The sequence below is a fragment of the Ambystoma mexicanum genome, chromosome 2p, assembly GCF_040938575.1.
Source record: "Ambystoma mexicanum isolate Mex_15411 chromosome 2p, UKY_AmexF1_1, whole genome shotgun sequence".
Lineage (NCBI taxonomy): Eukaryota > Metazoa > Chordata > Amphibia > Caudata > Ambystomatidae > Ambystoma > Ambystoma mexicanum.
In genome coordinates, this window is record NC_090923.1 from 673669881 (window position 1) to 673692484 (window position 22604).

Here is a 22604-nt window from a genome sequence, read left to right on the forward strand (position 1 = left end):
GCAGTTTTCTCCTTGGCATGGTCTGTCAGAGCGATTTGCTAATAGCCTGAGGATAGGTCAAATGTACTGAGGTACTTGGCTGAACCAAGTTTGTCCACCAGCTCATCTGTCCGAGGTAAAGGATGGGCATCAGTCGTGGTGACTGCATTAAGAGCTCTATAGTCCACACAGAATCTCAACTCCTTGGATCCTGCCTTTGGTACTAGTACAACTGGACTAGACCATGGACTTGCAGAGGGCTCTATTACCCTGAGATCAAGCATCTTGTTGACCTCTTCCTTTATGTGGGTCCTTGCATGGTCTGACATCCTGTAACCTCTGCTTTTAACAGGTAAACAGTCACCAGTGAGAATCTCATGCTGGCCCCAAGGTGTCAATCCTGGTGTTAGTGAAAACAGAGGGGCAAACTGATTTAACAGAACTTTGCACCCCGCCTATTGTTCCAGTGTCAGATCAGAAGAGAGATTAACTCCCATCTTTCCATCTAAATGTTGTCCCCTGAGGAGGTCAGGTAGAGGCTCACTCTCCTCCTCCTCTTCCTCCTGAGCAGAGGCTAGAAGCAAAGCTCCCAGTTCTGGTCTAGAGACATAGGCCTTTAGGCGGTAGGTGTGAACGACCCTGGGTGCCTCCTAAGGATTGCCGAGGTCCACCAAATAATTGACCTCCAAGTTTTCCCACAACCTTGAAGGGTCCAATCCATTTGTCCTGTAAGGCCCTCTGCCTTGTAGGTACCATAACTAGAACTAGCTGGTCTTGAGTAAACTCAACCATGTTGGCCTTCTGGTGATGCCAATGATTCACCAGAGCCTGATTTGCTTTCAAGTTATCTGATGCTTGTGTCATTCTCCTTCGGAGACCTAACACATAGTCAGTGACTCTCACTGGCTTCTAGGAAGGAGCACTCTCCAACCCCTCCTTGATTGGGGCCAATGGACCTCTAACCGGATGACCGTAGAGAAGCTTGAAGAGGCTGAAGCCAACCCCTTCCTGAGGGACTTCTCTATAAGCAAATAGAAAGCATGGCAGTAGAAGGTCCCACTTTCTTCGAAGGGGTTCCTCTAAAGCACCTATCCTGCTCTTCATAGTTCTAATAAACCTCCCCACCAACCCATTGGTTTGGTAGGCTGTTGAGAACCTGTAGGTCACTCCAGTTTTTCCACATGGCTAGCATGTAGTGGGGCCTAAAGTCGGATCCCCTGTCAGAGATAGCCTTGTTAGGATACCTACTCTGGTAAAAATACCAAGTAGGGCCTTGGCCACTGCCTGAGCAGTAACAGTCCTCATAGGTATAGCTTCAGGATACCTGGTAGCATGGTCTACCACAACCAATATAAATCTGTTGCCTGAAGATGTGGGACGGTCTAAGGGACCAACAATGTTGATTCCTACCCTCTCAAAAGGTACTCCCACCACTGGGAAAGGCACCAATGGTGCCACATTCTTGGCTCCACTCTTGCCAGAAGTCTGACAAGTGGGGCAGCTTCTACAGAACTTAGCTACATTATACCCCATCTTGGTCCAGTAGAAATAAAGATAAATCCTTTCCTTGGTCTTCTTAAAGCTTAAGTGACCAGCCAAAGGAATGTCATGGGTTAACTGTAGAAACTGAGGTCTCACCTCAAGGGGCACTACAAATCTTCTGTAGTCTCCTGGGATAGACTCAATAGGTTCAGTGTAGAGGAGGCCATCCTCCCAGTACAACCTATGCTTCCCTGGCTCTTGCCCTTCCGGCAGGGAAGCTACCTGTTGGCGAAGTCCTTCAAGAGTAGGACGCTCTCTTTGACCTCTGCTGAAGTCTGCCTACAGGGGCCACCTTCTGCAAGCAAAGTCTGCAGCTCAGGATGGTCTTTAAGATACAGATCTCCAACAGAGGGAAGGTCTTCTTCCAGCTCTTTGTCATCAGTAGCTGGCTCATCCTCTTCTGGCTGGACCTCACACTCAGCCTCAGCTGGTGGAGGAGTCACTGGTGTGACTTTGGACTGTCCTCTCTGGGATGTCCTGGTTTGATCCACAGGAGTGCTATCCTGCTGGTTTCCTGAAACCTTGGGTTTCCCCTTTGTTTCTTTCTTCCTGGAAACAGAAGGCTGTTGTTCCTGTGGACTGAGTGTTAAAGTTTCTTCTGTAACAACCGATTGAGAGTCATTCAAAGTGAGCTCTCTGGCCTCCCTGGTCTGCTCCTGCTTCCTTTTACTGGGAGGCCTGGGGGTGCTTGAGTCAACTCCAAGAGTTTTTAAGTCATTCCCCAGCAGGACTCTCCCAGGCACCTCACTTTGTACACTGACAGGTATTTTTACAGTCATTATTGCACCGGATGAGAGCTGGTAGTATTGGAACAATCTGGATAGGGCCTAGAGCAAGTTTAGTGGGGCCTTTGGGTGCCTTAGCAACATCCTCCGGTTTGAAAAAGGTTTCATCCACCACTGTGATGCTGGCCCCAGTGTCTATAATGACAGGGTCTCCTGGTCATTTACAAGTACACTGTCCTTGTAGTATTCTTTTGTGTTATCTGGTATAGAGTTATACACATCCACATTCTGCTGTTCGCACAGACCCAGGAACACTAATGAAACACTGGCAGATGCTCCAATGGGGTCTTCAGCAAATAGTTGAAAGTTTCCACTTGCCATGTGTACTTCTCCCTCAGGGATGAAGGCTAAGGAGGCAGTGTGGACCCCTGAAGTTTTACCCTTGCATCTGGGATCCCCTTTAACATGGTCAGTTGACCCACAAGCATAACCTTTTCCAAATGTTTTGACAAATGAGGGCTTCTGCTGACCTCCCTCTGGTTTGGCACCACAGGTTTCACTAGACTGACCTGGTTTCCCATGTGGCTTACCCTTCTTATGTTTGTAGCCCTCTTTTGGATGAGGTGTTTCAGAATTTTCGTTGTTATCTTTCTTGTGCTGCTTCCCCTCATCCTTTTTATGAGTGGCCCCAGAATCCATGTGAGTAGCCCTGTTGGCAACCCACAAGTCAGCAGCTTTTGCTAGCTTCTTGGGATCAATCTCTTTTGAGTCGGCCAAGTGCTGTCTCAGCTCAGGTGAGCAGGCATCAAAAATAGATTCTAACAAAAACAGATTTCTCAATCCTTCAAAAGAGTTCACTCTGTAACCCTTAACCAAACCATCTAGGTTTTTCAAACATTCACACACCCAGGTAGCCCAAGGGGTACCATCAGTCTTTTTGAGGGTCCTAAACCTCTTAAGGTACTTTGAAGGAGTTTGCCTAAATCTAGCTATCTAAGCTAGCTTCACATTTTCATACTCCAATCTTTCCAGTTCCCCGTCTCCATTACAGCATCAGTTGCAACCTGGGGGAGCCTAGACAAAAGCCAATGAATCAGTTTCAGGCGAAAAGTCCTCACCTGGATACGTGCCAATGACACTTAGCTTAACCTCCCCTAACGATACTAGATGACTGTAACTAGATGAATGATTTCTGTTCAACCTGACTGAACTGCAGTCTTGCATTTTTCTTGCTTACCTACCTTGTGTTCTAATATGAACTGTATCAACCGTATTTTTTCCTGTACTGCCCTGTACTCTCTGAACTGTAGTCTGCATTTTCTTGTATACCCACCCCCCGCTCTAAGGTGAACTGTATCAACTGCATTTCTCCTGTAACTAAGTCCTTAAGCTTACTTGTACTGTTTGCGCCCAGCTAATCTTTCGGGTTTGGTTCTGCGCTATACCAAATAAACAAACAAACAAACCGATTCCCTGTGAAACCCTGAATCCCATAGTTATATTCAAAAGCACCCAACCAATCCAAAATATCAAGTTTCACATCATACATACTCACTGCTTCTTTGGGCAGGCAACGCCTCTTTGCACTGGAAGACCTAGAAGACTCTGGGATAGAAACATTTTCAAGAGACAATTTATTAATTTCGAGAGCATGTTGCATTTCCATTTTCCTTAGTTTGATGTCCTGATGTTTGGCTTCAGCTTAAGCCTGTATTCTTTTAAATTCCAATTCAAGTCTAATTTTTTCAAGAGACATATATTCTGGACTCCGTGATGGACCTTGTGGGGTTTGTTTGTTTAATCATTTATAATGCGCACCAGACCCGGAGGTATCAGGGTGCAGCAATTACAAGAATATGCAAAGCTTAAGTAGATATATTACAGGATATACATAGGAATAAAGCAGGTACAGGAAATAGATACGTCAAGGAATACATAGGTACAATATACAGATGGAGCCAAAAAGTGAATGATGCAGATATAATGCAGCTTCAGTTACATGGTTCCAGAGTGAGAGACACGATATATATACAGACAGTGATGATGGAAAAGGTACATAACAAAGATAGGACGTAAAGGATACATATAGGTACCATACATTAAGTGGCTGGTGGCTATAAAATAGTTGCCGGTACAGTATATACTGCCAGGCAGTCGCCGCTTATAAGGGCTTATGTATCCCTAGCTTTTAGCCAGTTTATGAGATAAAGTCTGAACTTGCGGAAGGATAGCTCTGCTCTTAAGGCGTGTGGTAGAGAATTTCAGAGTTGTGCCACTCTGACTTGGAAGCTGCCGCCCCAGCTTTGTCCAACTTAAATCTTGGCGTAATGAGACTATTAGTATTGATTGATCTCGATGGTCTCGGTGAGATTCTGTGTTGGATTCTATCCGTAAGATAACTGGGGCTTCATTATTTAGAGCTTTGTGAGTGAGGGATGCAGTTTTTAGGTGAATTTTATTTTGGGTGGAGAGCCAGTTGCTTTGGCACCTTATGTATATGTGGGCTCTTTTAGATATGCCAACGGCCGCTCTCAAAGCGTTATTTTGCTGGATTTGAATCCTGTGGATGGTAGATGTATTGGCACCGATATACAAGGTATTGCAGTAATCAAGCCTGGATAGAATAAGGGCTCTAGCCAGGATAATACAATTGCCATCCGAAAGAAAGGGTTTGTCTGTTCTAATGAGTTTACAGGTATAGGTTGTAGCTGAAGCCATAGATGTCAACTGTTTAGAGAAGGAGAGGGTTGCATCCAGGTGGAAACGCAATGTCTTTACCTCCTTAGCCACCTTAATAAGGTTGCCGTCTATGACATATGAGTAGTAGTCTATATTTAATTTCTGTAGGTAAGACTGGGTGCCCAGAATAATGAGTTATGTTTTATCATCGTTCAGGCATATACCATGGGTTGCCATCCATGCCTGGACGATGAGATACACTCTATTTACCAAGGCCAAATCCTTGTTGTAATCCCCAGAAAGTGGGAGGAGAATCCGAGTATCATAGGCATAGTTGATACCCAGAAGGTCCAGATCATCAAAAAGGGTCTTAGTAAATATACTATATAGGGTGGGGGAGACAGAGGAACCCTGTGGAACCCCGCAGGTAATGGGGATAGGGTACGCTGCTGCGGCTGGGGAGAACACCCTCATAGTCCTGTCACCTAGAAAGGACTTGATCCAAGTTACAGCCTCTTTGGAAAAATGGGCTGCTGAGTCGAGGTGGCTACATAAGACCATGTGGTTAACAAGGTCGAATGCAGCCGAGAGGTCAAGCAATAGGAGGAGGGATTTCCTTTCATCTCGAAGCTCATCCATTTGAGCCTTCAAATCGATCAGGGCAATCTCAGTCCAATGTTTAGGTCGAAATCCTGATTGTCGTGCACCCAGAAGCTTATGGAGCTCTAGGAATTTTTGAATTTGATTGCAGGCAATCTTGTCCAAAATTTTAAAGAGAAATGGCACTGTCGTAATGGGCCGGTAGTTTGTAGGTATGAGTGGATCTAAGGTTTGCTTCTTTAGCAGAGGCAGCACCCAAGATTGTTTAAGGTTAGTGGGGACCGAGCCCGAAGCAAATGAAGCGTTAACAAGTTTAGAGACAAAGGGGAGAGATCACTTGCAGCATCTTTTATGAGCTGAGCTGCTCTGGGCATAGATCACCCTGGCAATTAGAAGGCTTAAGTGTGCGGATTCTCTACCTCAAGAGTGGAGGTTTTGGCGAACTTAAAACACGCTATAGCGTCATGTTCCACCAAAGGATGGTCGGTACCGTTGTCAATGGAATGGGGTAAATTGAGTATGGCTTTTTTGGGCAATTTTATTTTGCAGAGTAGTTAACTTGTTCTGGAGTGCCTGTTGAATATCTGAGCACCGGGTGCCAGCGGACAAAGGTTGAGGCAAAAGGGCAGGTTGAGGCATAGAGGGGTTCCTATCCTGGGACTCCTCTCCCTCCTCTGGCTCTTCTAAGACAATAGAGCTAGACTCTGAATTATCATCCTCCTTATCAGTTTCCACATTTTCTGAATTGGGAGTTACAGGCCTACTATTCAACCTTTGGTGATCTAACAGCCTTGTAATCAATTCATTTTTCTTTCCTTTAACAGAGAGATTCCTGATCCTACACATATCTTTCAGTTGATGTACTGTTAGAATGATCAGGGCTTTCTGCTTGATGTTATCCATATTAGACATGTTACAATTGCTATTCTAGTAGAGTTTAGCCTCGTGAAGGTTTTTAGTTGAACAAAAGTAAAGCAAACACTCCATGTAACAACTCTACAATAGATCCTCACTGCCTGCCACCAGTGTTAGACTAGATTGTATGCAGTACCCTTTGGGTGCACTACAATAACCCTGACCTACTGGAAATAGGGACCCAGCCTATGGTATTAGTCTGAACTACACAGGTTGGTAGTGTGGCTGAGCAGCCAGGCTTATCTCAAGAGGGGTCAATGTGAGCAGTAATGTTGTGACAGTTTCACAGTAACAGTTATTCAAATAAACTCTTACACTCAAGGTTTCTTGATAAAACAATTAATTTATTTCACAGTCTGTTGTATAAGCCATATTCAGAAGGGAGCAAAACATGTAACAACTAAAATACACTTCAGAACACACTTTCAGTTTCTCTAAATCAGATGATACCCATTGGGGATGGCACACAGACACTTCCTACACCCTCAGGTGAATTAAATGGCTAGGACACTGGTACTTTTAGGACAATACTAAGTTTGGTGCAAAGGTTAGATAGAGGAATAAAACAAAGGTTAACAAATAATTCCTGAACTGGTAAGTACTTTTGAAACCTTCCAATGTTCAGTAAATTAACCCCTTACTGGTGAAAAGATAAAGCACAGAGTCAAAGGTAAAGAAGAGTCACTCAGAGAGCCAGGACAGCCAGTTTTAATAGCACAATGTCTAGGGGAGCTGACGATCTTCTTTGCAGGTAGGTAAAAAGTCTTGCTCTTGAGTCGCGCACTGTGAAGTACAGTCAAGTATTGTTGGCTGTTGCCGGAACGTCTGCTGCCTGAACCGCTAACCCAGTGCTGCACTGTGACAGCACACAGCTTTGTCATTTAAGCCCGGATCAGCTCGTGAGCCGTGAGAATATCTAACCTGGAGGACGTCTTTAAAGAGGACACTCAACCTGCCTGACCCTTCCTGGAGGAAGTAGGAGGTGATTGTGTGACTGTGTGTTCTCTACCCGGCCCAAACACACCCCCTGTGACTGTGTGTCCTCTACCCGGTCCAAACACCCCCCCCCCCCCCAGTGACTGTGTGCTGTTCATTATGCCCAAACATACCCCCTTTGAAACTTAAGCTCTCGATGCTTACGTTATTGTGAAAAGCACGAGTTAGTCATTTAAAATACTTGCTCTATTTCTATTTGTCTATATATATATTGCTTTTATCATCATCTTTACCCACTGATCCCAAAAGATATCAACTGTTAGAAAACAGGATTCAGTGGGATCCCCCATTAAGTAAGTACTTGAATATGTTGAATGTACACATACATTTCTAAGATCTTTATGACGGTAAAACGTACCCTGAGACGCTATTAGACAGGGGAGGTCACATTCATTTAGGAAACCCTGCTGTTTAAAAGAAAAAAGTAAGTGTGTGTTTCTGAGTTGGGGCGTAGTTCAGTTGAACTTATATTATAGCTCGCATATTAAGGCAAACGCGAGTAATAGGCCCACAAAACTACGAAGAACGGACCTAGTATCACACCTACTTGACAGGTGTTGAATTTAAAATAAAAGATGGAGATTACACTCCGTAATGGGAATAAAATTGAGGAATCTTTTCTAAGAGTCATTGGGTAATAACCCTACTTGTTCTAAAATTAACAAGAAAAAACAACCAAATGAAAGTTTATCTACCTTTTTTAAAGAAAAACGTTCTTTTCTTTCAATGTCTATTCAACTTGGTGACAATACGGATGAAAGAAATTCTAATATCGAGACTCAAGAAAAGATAGCACTTTGCTCCCTGAAAGAGGTGAACAAAGATATCACGCATGAGCCATTTACTGAAAAAGAAACTATAAAAGAAAATTATGACGAGATGCATGATCAAGACACGCAAGATAACACTTTTACTTCTTATGCTGACATTTCCATGTTAGCACCCGTTATTGTGGACGACTTAGACAAAAGGGTACGCCTCTCGTTAGGCCCTTCAACACCAGTGTCTACTTTTGGACAATTTCGAGAGCATGTCCACCTTCATAAAATAAACACACAAGAACATAGTAACCTATCACAAAGCTTCTTCCAAAATGGTGAGGAACCCATTGATAAAGTGCCATACCAATCTACTAGCTCCCCAACACTGGAAAAGAAACAAAGCACCTTACCAGAGAGGTATCCACCAAACACACACACTTCAATCCCTGTGTTTAATAACAGTCTATTAGGGAAGACACTGGTGCAAGTAGAAAGAAAGCATTCTGAAGTATTTGAGAAAGAAACTCATGACTTCCCGGTAATAACCAGAATCCTTAACTTACTAGACAAGGGACATGAACTTAAACACACCTTGCTGAAGGATATACAAAATAACATCTCCTTAAATTCTGGAAAATTAAGTAAACTGGAAGGATTTATCCTGGCGCAAGATGCTTGCCATAAATTTCACTTAGTGTCCTTCAAGAACTGCCCTAATAATTAAACAAGAAGGCCATATACCTGATATTCTCGTGCATAATTCTATGGGGACGCAAACGTGCAATGATCTCCTGCTACACCTTGGAGCTCCGAAAACTTTTGCTCATATGGCAAGAATGCAGGCTAATTCCACATCCATGGATGGCAACGCAGAGCCGATCGACATTATTGAGGTAGCCAAATCTCAACATGAGCGATTGTTGCAGATTGAACAATTGCTGTACAACAATAATTTGCAACTACACCTTGAAGCGATACCTCAAAAGGAGATTCCTGTGACTACAGAGGAAGATATACAGAATCCATCTCCTGATAGCCCTTCGGCTATCTTAGAAATCATTGAGAAGGATAGAGAACTGGTGAAAATAGCTGAGGAACACGAGAACACAATTACATCAACTGAAGGGACATATCATATATCAAGAAGAGCAAAAAAAAACTACCAAAGAGCATTAAATAGAAGGCATAAGAAAAGAGCTGAGCTGACTGGAACTCAACAAGGAACGAAAAAACTGCAGGTGGCTGCTAAGAAAGGCAAAATATTGAAACAATTGCCCACACCAAACTCTGACGATCATGCTCTGAATTTAAGTCAATTAAATGAAGAAAGCAAGATAGTATTGCAAATACATCCACAAGATGAAAAGGAGTTAGGTGTAGCTGAAGTAAAAATACAACCAATAGCCCATGAAGAACTCAAGGTTGTACAAGCAACACAAACAAAAATGAAGGCTTACTTTCCAGAAACACAAATTAAGAAAACAAGAAATACAAAAAAAACAGATGATCACGCGGAAAGTATAAAATCACTGTGTAAAAATGCTAGCACGAATACTGTGAAGGCGCAAGCAGTATCAACCATTACGCCTACACAAACTATGACAGCTTTAACTCTGGCACAAATAGGTGCTGAAATGGACGCTAGGTCAAGTGAACAATTTGTTCCCAACGTATCTGAAGTAAAACCAAAAACTCAAACTTCTCCAATTATCACCAACTCTGTTCCGAGTAATGATGCGAACAACTCGGTTATAAAATCTACACCTTCTCTAAGTGAAAATATAAACAGTTCCACAATATCAGCAGCTCCACAAGAAATACACTAGACAATAAAGAACTGTCATGTGCTGGAAAGTAAGGCTCTATCTAATGATACAATGCCTGGGGCTGTAAGCAATGTCACAAACTTTCAACCCTTAACCATCGTTGATTCAACTCTCATAGCATTCAATAATAATCCGGAAGTTATGAAAACAACCATTGGCTGGAAGAGTGATCCAATGATCAACGGGAAGGAACGGATTAACCGCTCCTTCCTGATGAAATCTGTATATAAAATTCCTCCACTAAGAAACTTAGTTTCCAACGATATTGAAAGCATCCGATTATCATACATAAATAATAATCGCATGCTCTCAATTTTGCTTTCCCCCATCATTGCTAAACTACTCTGGGAAAGCAAATCTGATCTAATGATGTTGGGCCTAGAACTCTGCATTTAATGTAGTGGAAGAGGCGATGGAGTTTCTTGAATTTCAACCACCAATTACCCCAACTCCTGGTAATAATGTAAATCAAGGTACTACCAATATAGATACTTCGAAACAAATGATGGAACATCTAGCCTCGCTCACTACAGTACTCAATGGTTTATCTTGGCTGGAACCCTTGATAAAAGCAGCATCATTAATAAGCTCTACGCAAGCACCTTCATAATTGAAAGAACTAAAGATTATTACGTGGAATTGTTGTGGCTTCAACAACCTTAAAAAATGGTTGCACCATACTAAGGTGAACATGTTGCCTCATATATTTCTGGTTCAAGAAACCATGTCCATGTTTGAACTGTACTTTGATGGCTTTACCTCTATGGTTCACCAAGCAAACAGGGAAGGTGGCGGTAGACCGGCAGGGGGAATGGCCGTTCTTATTAATAATGTACTACCCTTTAAAGTGAACTATATCTACCATTCAGATCTGCTACTTTTGGCAGATGTAACCTCATAATCTCAATGTTTTTTTGATTACTTTATATTGGAATCCGTCTTGTATGTCCCTTTTACATGCTTGTGAAATATTGGATACACTACTTCAGGAAGCATATGTAAAATCTCCCCAGGCAGAAATCCTGATTGGGGGGACTTCAGTGCTACATTTTTATCTGTCTTGAAACTCAATACTAATTATAAAGTGAATTCATGTACTAGAAGTGCTCATGAAAAAGGTAAAAGGTTGGTGCAACACTTGGAAAGTCTTAATCTGTATCCGATTGAACCTGATATAAGTCATGAGGTATATACATGGAAAAGAGGTCCTTATTCTTCGTGGATTGATTACTTGGTAGGCTCTAAAACTCTAACAGCATGGATGTCTCCCTCAAGCACGATAGATCCCACGTTAGGAGATCATTTAATGATTACCTTGTTAATGAAATGCAATATCGCTCAATATTCTTGCGATCCTATGCTATCTATGATTCAGACCAACAGAACAAGGTTATCTATTAACTGGAACCTAAGCACTTGCAGAAAAATATCTTTCCTGGTTAATAGAGACTTATGGATATGTATGAATCAGATACCAAAGCGATGGAATCTATAATGCAATGGAATCTAAAAATGATATCATTCCACATAAACTCCATAGCTAGTATGCAAACATCGCCAGACTCTAACAAAGATGCAAGTGGCAAGGGCTTGTTGGATATTTTGGAGCTGAAACGTAAAATAAATATTGAAATAAGGAAAATAAGAAAGTCCCTTCTGCTCCATGAATCGACTCGTTTTACAATTGCAAAAAAGAAAATAATTATGCACTATAAAAATGATATATCACGAATTCGGGCATCTATGCTATTGAAACAAAACCAAAATATGGTTACACTATTATGTAAACGTAACACTCGAGATATATGGAAACTTCTTAGAGTTAGTAATAAAAATTTACATCTAGAATTTGACTAGGCAATCGATGGGGCAGCATGGACCTCCTTTTTTCTACTGAAATAAAGAATTCCTGTTCAATTTTCTCACCTACTATAAGCGCCAGAAAGTGAAAACATACCAGATACATGCCCGTGGGATACCCAAGATATTTTGTATGCTATAAATAAGCTCAAAATGTCAAGATGCGCAGGACCTGACGGCTTACCCCCATGTGTTACCAAAAATGATTCGCTATTCTGGGCACAAGTTCTATTACAAAATTTTCAATCAATATTTAGAACTAAAAAAATTCCATCTTCATGGTATACATCGATCATCATACCAATACATAAAAAGGGACCTATAGGCAATCCCAATAACTTTAGGCCTATAGCTTTAATAGATGTCTCTGATAAAGTATTTTCCATACTGTTGTTGCAAGAAATTGAGATGGTGATTCGCAATACAGACCGCTTAAGTATAGCCCAAGTTGGCTTTCGGAAAGCAATGGGGACAACTCTAAACGCGAGCATTCTTGCTCACTTGATTGCATCTTGTAAAGCACCCGATAATAATCCCATCTTTGTTGCTTCGCTCGACCTTAAAGCTGCATTCGACTGCGTTATCAGAGAAATCCTATGGAGAAAAATGTTAAGTGTTAATTTTCCAATACATCTGGTAACTCTGATATCCATGCTACATCACAAAACAAACTTTAGGGTAAGAATAACTAGAGAAGGAACCCTAACAGAAGCCTTTCCTAGTTGGATTGGGGTGAAGCAAAGTTGTAATTTAGCAGCTATACTCTTTAATTTATAAATGGCTGATTTGGATATGATTTGTCGTAAAAACGAATCTTTTCCAGTACGATTAGGAAACCTCAAGCTATCGTGGCTAGCCTACGCAGACGACATTCTTCTGTTTGATAAAACCCATTCTGGGCTACAAGCAAAGCTAGAGAGCTTCCTATTATACTGCAACGACAATAATCTCAAAATCAATCCCCAAAAATCTAAAATCATGATTTTTGCTAATCGAAAGAGAATACGCCACTTTATGTGGAATATAGAGACAACACACATAAAGGTGGTTCCTGAAATGCTTTATCTGGGCTTTAAGGTTTCAAACAACACATCCCTATAAAAAGCTAAAGATCAATTGATGTAAAAAATGCGAATCCTCAAAGGGCAAATGAAAATGATATATATTACAAATTCTGTACTTTTTCCCTTATTCCTTTGTACGAATACTATAGTAAGAAGATTGGAGCGATCTTACCATATGGGGTAGAATTACATCTTCAAGATTTGGGACCCCTTCTCAATCGGATACAAGGAATTCTGTGGAAGAATGCTCTAGGTTTGCCAAAGAGTCTTCCAAATGCTATTTTAAGAGACAAATTAGGTCTAACTTCCCTAGCTGCACGGTATCATTGGCGTCTACAATCATTATATTTTAAGATGTTGGACCCTCAGCGTAATAAGATTTACACTGAATTCGCAAAAATGTTAACCTACGGATCATCCTGCATCGGTAACATAATTTAAGGAGAGAATGGACAAACTCTTACTGATTATCAACTTACGTGCTGATGATCTTGATGTGAATATAGATACAATAAAAAAAAAAACTCTTTGAGCATGACTGGGTAGAGTGCATAACACAAGTTCAATCCTACTCATCTTTTGATGAATATGCACAATTTATTCACTGCCAAAGTCCACGACTGAATTACCTTTTGATGTGTCCTGACAAAATGATTCAGAGAACTTATATGTCATTTCGAATGGATCTAATTGAAACCAAAGTAAGAACAAGACATTGGAACAAAGATCAATTTGAGTTGGGTAATCTATCTTGTAGATTTTGTAAAGAAACAATAGAATCCCTAAAACATGTATTCTTATACTGTTCCTATTTTGAAAAAACACGAATACTTACGATGAAGGAATTCACTAAAGCTAACACGCGCTTTGCAAGAAACTGTATATGGAAGCATTGCATGTGGGTAGCGCGTAATACGGCCGTAATAGCAACGGTCCACTTGACAAATTATATTAGAAATGAAATGGAAAAAGACTGCTTTGAGACCGAATCCAAAAATCAGTGATTAATTTTGTAGTCAAACTATGATTATGAGAATGGTGTTTTGGTTGCTTTCTTTTCTCTCTTTTTTTTTATCTTTTCTTTATTTATGTTTTTTATATAAGTAACAAAAAAATGTGTTTTTAATGGAGTTATTTGTAAAGGTGTTTACACCAAAAACAAATATTGTATTTTTATAATTAAAAAAAAAAAAGTCTTGCTTGCACAATGTTTTTAGAAATGGTTGTTGAAAATAGAAAACTTGAAGGGCCACAGGCTGGGAGGCTTGTGAGGGGCAAAGCTATAGCAGCTCTGCAAGGTAATCAAGACAGGTCTCAACTGAGATCAAGCCAGGCTACACAACAAGAGGTGAGTTCTCTTAGACTTTACACTACCTCTGGTTAGAAGAAGTGGTCCCAGCTGGCTTCTGTTCCTGTACAGCTCTGCAGATCCTGTTGTTCCCGAGCCTCAGTCGTGGGGACAAAAGGGAGGACGTCTGGGGACTCCTGCCCTGCAATGGGCAAACTTCGATTCAGCGGTCTTCAGTGTTTCAGCTCCTCGCGTCTGACAGTAAATAGCAACACTGTGGTTCTCGCATACCACTTTGGACTTTCCTTGCATCTGGGGACCAGCACTCTGTTGAGGTGGCTCAGGCTTGGTCAGTCCTACTTCAGGGAAGTCCGGAGGATCTTTCTGGCGCTCGGGACCGACTTAAAAGCAATGCACACAATCTGGTGTTCCTCTCTCTGGCACTTCGGTTCCAGAAGCAATGGAAGTACAGCCAGCTTCGAAAGGATGTCCAGACGGGCTTACGTCTTTGGGGTTGATTGGTCCCACCAACTCAAGGGGAGAAGTCGTCCTTTCAGGGCTTTTCAAGTCAAGGCGAATTTGGAGCTTCAGCACAGCAGCAGGGCTTCACCGGGCAAACCAACGGTCCAGGAGTTGCAGCCCGAGTCTCTTCCAAGTTCTTCCTTCGTCCAGTGGTCAACTCAGCCTTCCAAGCCAAAAAGGCTTGCCTTTTATGTAGGTTTCTCTCATTCATTCCAGCCAGCTGTCACACAGCAGGGTGGCTGCCCTTGCCGGACAGCCAGCCGGCCAATCACCTTTGGGTGCATTACTGTAACCAGGGGGATTAAGAACAGGGAGTTTCGGGCACCTCCCTCACTTCCTGCCGCCGCCAGACATATTGGAGCCAGGGGTGGGCTTCACTTGTGAATCCCGCCAAAGACAAAACGAAGGTAGGGGCCAAACCTGGTTTGGCACGCAGAGTAAATCTCAAGAAGGAACTTGCCAACAAGAATTGGCGAAAAAAAAGACCGGGGCCATTTTGACAAAATGGGCACCCATGGGTGCTTTACTGCAGCTTCGATCGCAGCCCGCGGTAAAACAGACAATGGTAGTAAAAAGTTAACCACTGCCACCAGCCATTCATTGTAGAAAGGGTAACATAAAAATGATACATGAGAAACTAGACAAAGGGAATACTAAGTAACCCCTCCAGCACCCTATGGTAAGATAGTGTGTGCTGGGTCTAAAAAGTTACAAAATGTAAGTAAAGTCAATTTCACTTTACTGCTCTTGGAAACAGTAGTTTCACCAAGAGAAGGTATTTAAACCGTTGGGACATCTAAGAGACTTCCCTGTGCCACTGCACTGAATGTGCAGTGTGTCACAATGTAAAGATGATGCCTATGGAGTTTGTCAGACTCCAAAGTAAAATGAAACAGAGTCCAAATCACAATAATAATACATGAGGGTGAGAAAAAGGGCTCACTCTCTCCAAGTTAGAAAATTAAAAGTCCTAAAGTCCAGCAAAAGAGCTGGGGGTCTGTAAGGTAGAAGGGAATTAGCACATTTCTGAGAATTCTCCCTAACAGTGATGTGTGCCAGTCTCTACAGAATATAAAGTTTAAGGAGGGATACAAAGTATCCCTCTATCCTTAAGAACTGTAGTTACTCGAGGATATGAAAGCATCTCAAAGGAGTACCCAAAGTGTTCCCAGCAACACTGCCCCATAAGGAGCTGTGTGCTGCAAAAGGTAAACATAGATGCCTTGAAAGAGATATGGAGGAAAGTAGACTTCATTGTAAAGGTAAAACAAAGAGAACAGATTTCCAAAAGACAGAGCCCATAAGAATGAATGAACTGCATATTGCTGCTCCAAATAATTGTATACTTTTGGTTTGCATACCATAAGTATTGTGTTGGTTTTTATAATTGTATTTGAGTTATGATATAGTGCTTACATTAAAGTGAACGAACTTAAGTCTTACTTGGTGAAAGTGCCAGATTCGAATCTTAGGGCGAACTTCTTAAGAATCCGCCTGAACATTCTTCACACAAGAGAAGTTCTATTCCGAAGAAAACTGGCTTCGGATGAAACCTGCAGATTCTGTAGAAAGTTAGAGATGGCAGAAACCATAAAACACCTACTGCTAAACTGCTTAGGAGTCACGGGCCCCCGCCAGAGACATCTGGGACACTTGTTCAAAAATCTATATATCTATGATGAAGAGGAATGGTGGTGTCGGCTTCTAAGTGGGGAAAAGACTACTTGGGTGATTGCGGTGGTGGGCTTCTTCCGAGAGTTAAAACTGCTCACCTGATGGCAGTTAAGAGGGGGCTGGTTTGCCAGCCGGGCGTCCCTATTTCATCTCCTCCTGGGGGGAAGCTGAATTTGACCCTGACTCCGAACCTGAACTCGAATTGAAAAAGAATTGATCTGACGGAGCCTCGCGGGCGAGATGTTTGGGGCGCAGGACAAAGAATGACGGTGGGGAACCTGGAACAGTTAACGTGGAAACTTCTCTTTTCTTCGTTTTACACCTCTTCAATTTTGTAAAAATTGTTCTATACAATTAAATCAAATAAAAAAAAAAAAAAAATAGTGCTTACATTTCCAAAGCTTTATCTTTACCTACAAGTTTATAAAATAAACCATTATTTTTACAATATATCAGTGCATCAGTGTTTCTTTGGACAATATGTATACTATTTCTTTGTACCCATCTACAGCCGTCTCTCCTTCCTAAAATAAGCCTGGTTGCTCGCTCTGTCCATGCTAACATCATCTCCGGTGGTACAGCCTTATACTAAGAGTTGAAGATTCTGTATTGCCTAAGATATAGTTTTATAGGTCTTTAGAAAATCTGTCCTAACTTAATGAATGAGCCAGATAAGTGTGGCTCTACCTTACTGCTTGACAGTGCGCTGGAAACCAATGTGCATGTTAGGTAATATGTTCATATTTATGATAAATCTTCCTGACCTGTGTCAAACCCAGAACATTTTCTTCGGACTTTGTAACTATTTTACCTTGTCCGTAGGTGAGGAGGAAGCTTTTTTTCCCCTTTCACCTAGTCTTTTATACTTTTTATGGGTGACCTTTTGTATGTCTCTCCATAGTGTATGGTTGAAGTTATAGTTTTCTGCATTTTATGGGCTTAGGCTGGGTTGCTCCTTTGGGCTCCCCTGTTAATTTCTATTTCACGTACTTGGGTGCACTACTGTTCCCAAGTAGTAAAGAGGGATTTGGATCCCCTTTACATTTTATATAAGTGAGCCAGCACACCCCACCTTATGTGGAGTGCTGGGGGATACAACATATCCCCTTTCTTACTTACCTGTACTATTCTTGTTACAATTGCAAGTTTACTTGAATGGCTGGTGGCAGTGGTTTTACCTTGGTGGATTTTTTAGTCTTCTTGCCTGCAGGCTGTTAAATCAGCCTCGGTAATGAATAGAAGGGTCACCATTTTGCTACAATGGTGGGCTCCTTCTTTTTTTCACCATGTCTTGTGTTCCTGCTGTTTCTGAGGTCTTTCCCTGCCATTTTAGGCAGGAACGACCTCAGTGGAAGTTTTCTTTAGCAGGAATTTTTTGTATTCCCCACCCAGGCCCCAGAGTGTCTCAGAAGGCAGGAAGTGAGGGAGGAGTCAAAAACCCTGCAGCCCTTTGTCTTCCACCTTGCATGAAAGGAACCAAGTCCAAGTGGGGGTGTCCTGATGGGTCAGCCAGACCGCCCCTTTCTGTAAACTGCAGGGAAAGATTGCAGAAGTTGTCCTGTAGTTCCTGATAAATACTCGCCCACTGGAGCTAGAACTGAAGAGGAAGAGGAAGAAGAAGAAGAAGAAAAAACAGCTGTAGAGATTTCCAGTGACAGAAGAGTCTTGTGTGTAACCAGAACCTGCTTTAACCCTTCCTTCCAATTGACCTGGGGTCCCGAACGCAATGACTCCTATCCAGAGGCTGGTGAGATCACTAGTCTCAAGAAAACCTGCATTTTGAACCATCCCACAATGTGCTACAACCTTGCTGCGCTGCAATACCCTCGGACCTCGAGCCATTGTGCGGTGCATAGACTTCCAAAGTCCGAATCCGCCCAAAACTTTGGTGGCCTCTTCCTGGCTCTCTAGAGACACGATTCAAATCCCTAAAGTTCCTTCACCAAAGTACATGACCAAGAGAGTGAAGAGAATCCGACCAGCGATATTCGTTCTTTATCTGACCGCTGTAAAAAGGTGCCAAATCCACGGAGCTGCGAGAATCCGTGAAGTATCCATTGCTAGAAGCCTGCTCTGACGACTGCTGCTGCAAGTTCCCATCCAGTGTCCAGGGCAAGAATACAGGGACTGGGTCCTGTGCCGCTGCATCCTGAAGGTATCCACCTAGAAGCACTTCTTTTCTCCTTTGTTACTGTGTGGGCTTGCGCAATACTTAACTTAAGTCTGGTGGGCATCCTGTGAGGCTGAGTATGTGATTTGTGTGGTTGGGAGTTTGCCCATACCACTTGCCCAGGCCTAATGCTGGAACACATATAGGGAGCCTTCTGTGGAGTCCCTGAACACTTTAACTATGAAAATGAATGCTACTTGTTGTGGACGATCTCCTATGGAGCTTTGACTTTCCTGCAACTGAAACCTATCTCAGCCTGCTTACAGCTGACACCTAGACCACTAGGATCCCTCTTCTGCCTCTAAGAAAACTCATGCAATGGACTCGGGAAGGAATGGATAAGAAAAGGCTTCTGTCTTGAAGTATAACAAGTGTAAAGTACTTACTTGCCGAAAGAATTAGTGTGGTAACTGTATCTCTGTGAAAGAAGAAGTTACAAAGTGTCCTTAAGTTATAAGTATATAAGTTGCTTTACTTAGTTTGAATGTTGATTCCCCCCTTTTGAAAAGTAATAAGTGTTGTTACTGTTTAGTCTAGTCCAAGAAGAGAGTCTACATCCAAACCCGCGTCTTTGCGACCTCTAACAACTCGGCCGAACTTTCAAAATCTGCAAGGAGCTGGCCAATCCTGCTGCAGTCTCTACCTCTCCTGTTCCCTACCAAGTTCAAGACCCTCTGCATTGTCATCAAGGCTTTATGTGGCTGGGGACCACACTACATCCAACTATCTCTTCCTAAGCATCTTCCTTCTCGAGTCCTTCGCTTATCCACCTCCAACTCTGAGGGTCAGATGCTTCTCTAGGCAGAGAGTGGGGGTAGATTGCTGTCCTCGGCTGGGGCCTCCCTCTGGAACATCCTTGCTGCCTCTCTGAAACTTGAGCAGGACTACCTAAGGTTCCTGAAGCAAGTCAAGGTCTTCCTTTTTGCTTCTGCTTTCTCTCACTCTCTTCCCTGCTGATGTTCCCATCTGCTGTGCTAACTGGTTACCTGACCACCCACTGAACTTCACAGGCACCAGGCTCCTGCACGACCAGTAGCCCCTTGCACTGCCTCCGGACCACCCACCCACTTAGGGACTGCATCTGCAACCCCACAGTTCCCTGCCTCTTTGCACTTACTTGAGTCACCACCCTGACAGCGCTTACCGCGCCCTGCCACTGCACTCCCACCAGCCCCCAGCACTTGTCCTCTTCCCTCCCCCTCGCACTTGCACGATCTGAATGACACAAGGCCTAGTAAGATCGTCTGTTTTATCCTATGTCTGACTACCCTTCCTTGTCTTGTTGCGCCTAGAAACACTTGTGTACAGGCGCGTTATAAATGCCTTATAATATATCTTTGCTTAACTGAAGGTATGTAGAGACTTACCCATAGGGTTTATCTACCTTGAATAGCATTGTGTTCTTCTTAAAGTGTAATTGGGTTTTGCTCACCCTGATCTGTTTTTATACAGACCTAAAACAGTGTACAAGTTAATACTTGTCTTTGAGTTGCTTGAAGCCCCTCTTAAAAGTATTTGGTCACTTACCTTGAATAGCTGCCACTCTTCTATATGTATAATCCTGGGTTGTGCCTCCCCTGAAACTGCTTGGAGCGGTTCCAAAATAGTCATAGGGTCCATTACTTACCTTAAAATACCTTGGTCTTAAAGTGTAATTAGATTTTACTTTCCTTGAACTGCTAAGTGCATTCAGAAATAGTTATTGTGTGTTAATACTCATCATTGAGTAGCTTACGCCCCCTCTAGAAAGTATGAGTTGATGTAGTAGCTCTAAACTGTGTTCTAAAAAGTAATGTTGCAAAGAGTATACTTGTAACAGGTTTGGTCTACTATGTGATTTAATAATGGAGTGTCAATGCATGACTGACAGGGTCTACTACCCTTGAGTTACTGATTATATTTGAAAACTATGTATAGCCTGGTTTTACTCACCAAGAATAGCTGATTGCATTCTGAATGTGTTATAGGTTTGACTCACCTCGAACTGCTGATTACTATTCTTAATAAGGTTTTACTGTGGGTTGTTTCCCTTTTAAGTATTGAGTTGGTTTTACAATTTTGTTTATATGATATGTGATAGTACTTATTTTTCCAAGAGTACTCTTGGCCTACTTGTATTTAAATAAACTATTTATTTTTACAATGCGTAGTGTTTGTTTTGCGGTGGACCATATGTATGCTACAATTGGTTTGTACCAAGCTACAGCCCGCTCTCCCTCCTAAAATCAGCCTGGCTGCTCTGTCCATGCTACCAAATTCTCAGGTGGCACAGCCTTATACTTAGAGTGGAGCTTATGTGCTGTCTCTGCGGTATGGCTTTATGAACCCTTTGATTGCACTTTAGAAAAACTGTCCTAACAGTGCACACGCTCTCTTTTAGAAATGCTTTGTTTTATGTTCTGTAGAAGCATGGGTCTGGCCATTGCCATTCACCGTTTTGACGCCTCTTTCCTCTCTTCAGATCTTGATTGCTTGCTCCTAAAAGCCTTTAGTCAAAGAAGCAGGACTTCTCCAATGGAAGACTCCCTGCCAGTGGAGGGACCTTCATATAAGTAGATAAGAAATTATGCCCTTTCATCTGACTTCCTTAGAGACAAACTTGCGGCAGATCGGTCTTCAGAAGTACTCTTCCAAATCAAAGCAGGCCGTGAGGAGTCACCGGATGGCCACATGCACCACCACTGAGTAGTCGATTGCTAGAGAACCACACACGACCGAAACTTCCAAAATGTAGTACTTGTCTGATTGAAGCTATAAATGCTCTGAATGCCAATCGATTACATTATTCCTTAGAAAACATTGCAAGAAAAGGGCATGGCTCTGAGGATACCCCATAGCATGTGTTGTGGTAAAGAATCGGAAGATGAACTCTTGGTGAGCTTTCAGCCTACCCATTGCTTTCAGTGACAGAGAAAAAAACTAAAACGAGGTGCATAAGCTGTAGTATTACATTCTTTCCTTAATACTGAGGTTTACTTCTTACCCCATATTCCAGTAGTCCTTGTGATGGGAAACATTCAAGGTATGGGATCTATGAAGGGTCCAGTGTTACATTTTTTTGTTTGTTGGGGGTATAGTGTGTGTGGCACATGTCCTGTCAGGGTGACTGAGATATATCGGTGAGCACACCCATTTTGGATGATTGGATGGGTGTGTCCTGATTGATGATGGGGTTGTTTGTAGGATGGCTAGAGATGGGCGAATTGAGGAGAACATAGTTCCTGGGGATGTGGGAAGGGGTGGTATGTAGGATATGTTCTGGTTAAGTGTATTTTATAAGATGCCAGGAGATGACACCTGATACTTACTTTCTGATGCTTTGGATAATTTTTCCCTTCCTCTCTCATCTAGGGTGCGGTTGAGTAAGCGCAGAGCCAAGGCTGGTGTGCAGACGGGCACCAATGCCTTCTTGGTAGTGAAGCACAGAGACATGAATGAGAAAGAGCTGGAAGCACAGGTACGGCACAGGACCATAATCTATGCTTTTTGCACCTACACTGGAGGAGGCATGTGTATGCTGTTGGTGACTGTAAAGTCCCTGAGAAGGAAGAGCAGTTATGCGTCTGCTTCACAGGAGCTGAGGGGGCAGGTGGTCATCAAGCCATGCTGCCCCTGGGGTGAGATAGGAGCACCCATTACTTATCGCACTTCTGTTTTTTTTTAGCTTATGTAAAAAAAAAACATCTTATTAATTTTGTTAGTTCTTTAAGCCACATGTTTGTGAAAACCACTCCAGTACTCAAAGAATTGGGTTATGCTCTATGGTATGACGGCTCAGAAAGATGAGACTCCTGTAACATGATCCATTTGTGCTTTGTAGGAGGCTCGCAAGGCTCAGCTTGAGAACCATGAGCCGGAGGAGGAAGAGGAGGACATGGATGCCTTCAAGGAGACACAGGGATCAGGTATTGTGTGTGTATGTGTGTGTGTGTATATATATATATATATATATATATGTGTTAGAATGTCTGTTCCTCCTTCAACATTTGAAAGTGACAAAAGG

At 42.4% G+C, this 22604-nt stretch overlaps 1 protein-coding gene across 1 annotated transcript in view; it reads left to right on the forward strand.

The window, feature by feature from the left end:
• Positions 1–22604, forward strand: part of PAF1 (PAF1 homolog, Paf1/RNA polymerase II complex component) — a 391339-nt gene that overhangs the window by 321143 nt on the left and 47592 nt on the right. The window contains exons 12-13 of the mRNA XM_069644251.1: positions 21953–22058; positions 22422–22506. Coding sequence (XP_069500352.1) covers positions 21953–22058; positions 22422–22506 — 191 coding nt within the window. The remainder of the gene's footprint in view (positions 1–21952; positions 22059–22421; positions 22507–22604) is intronic.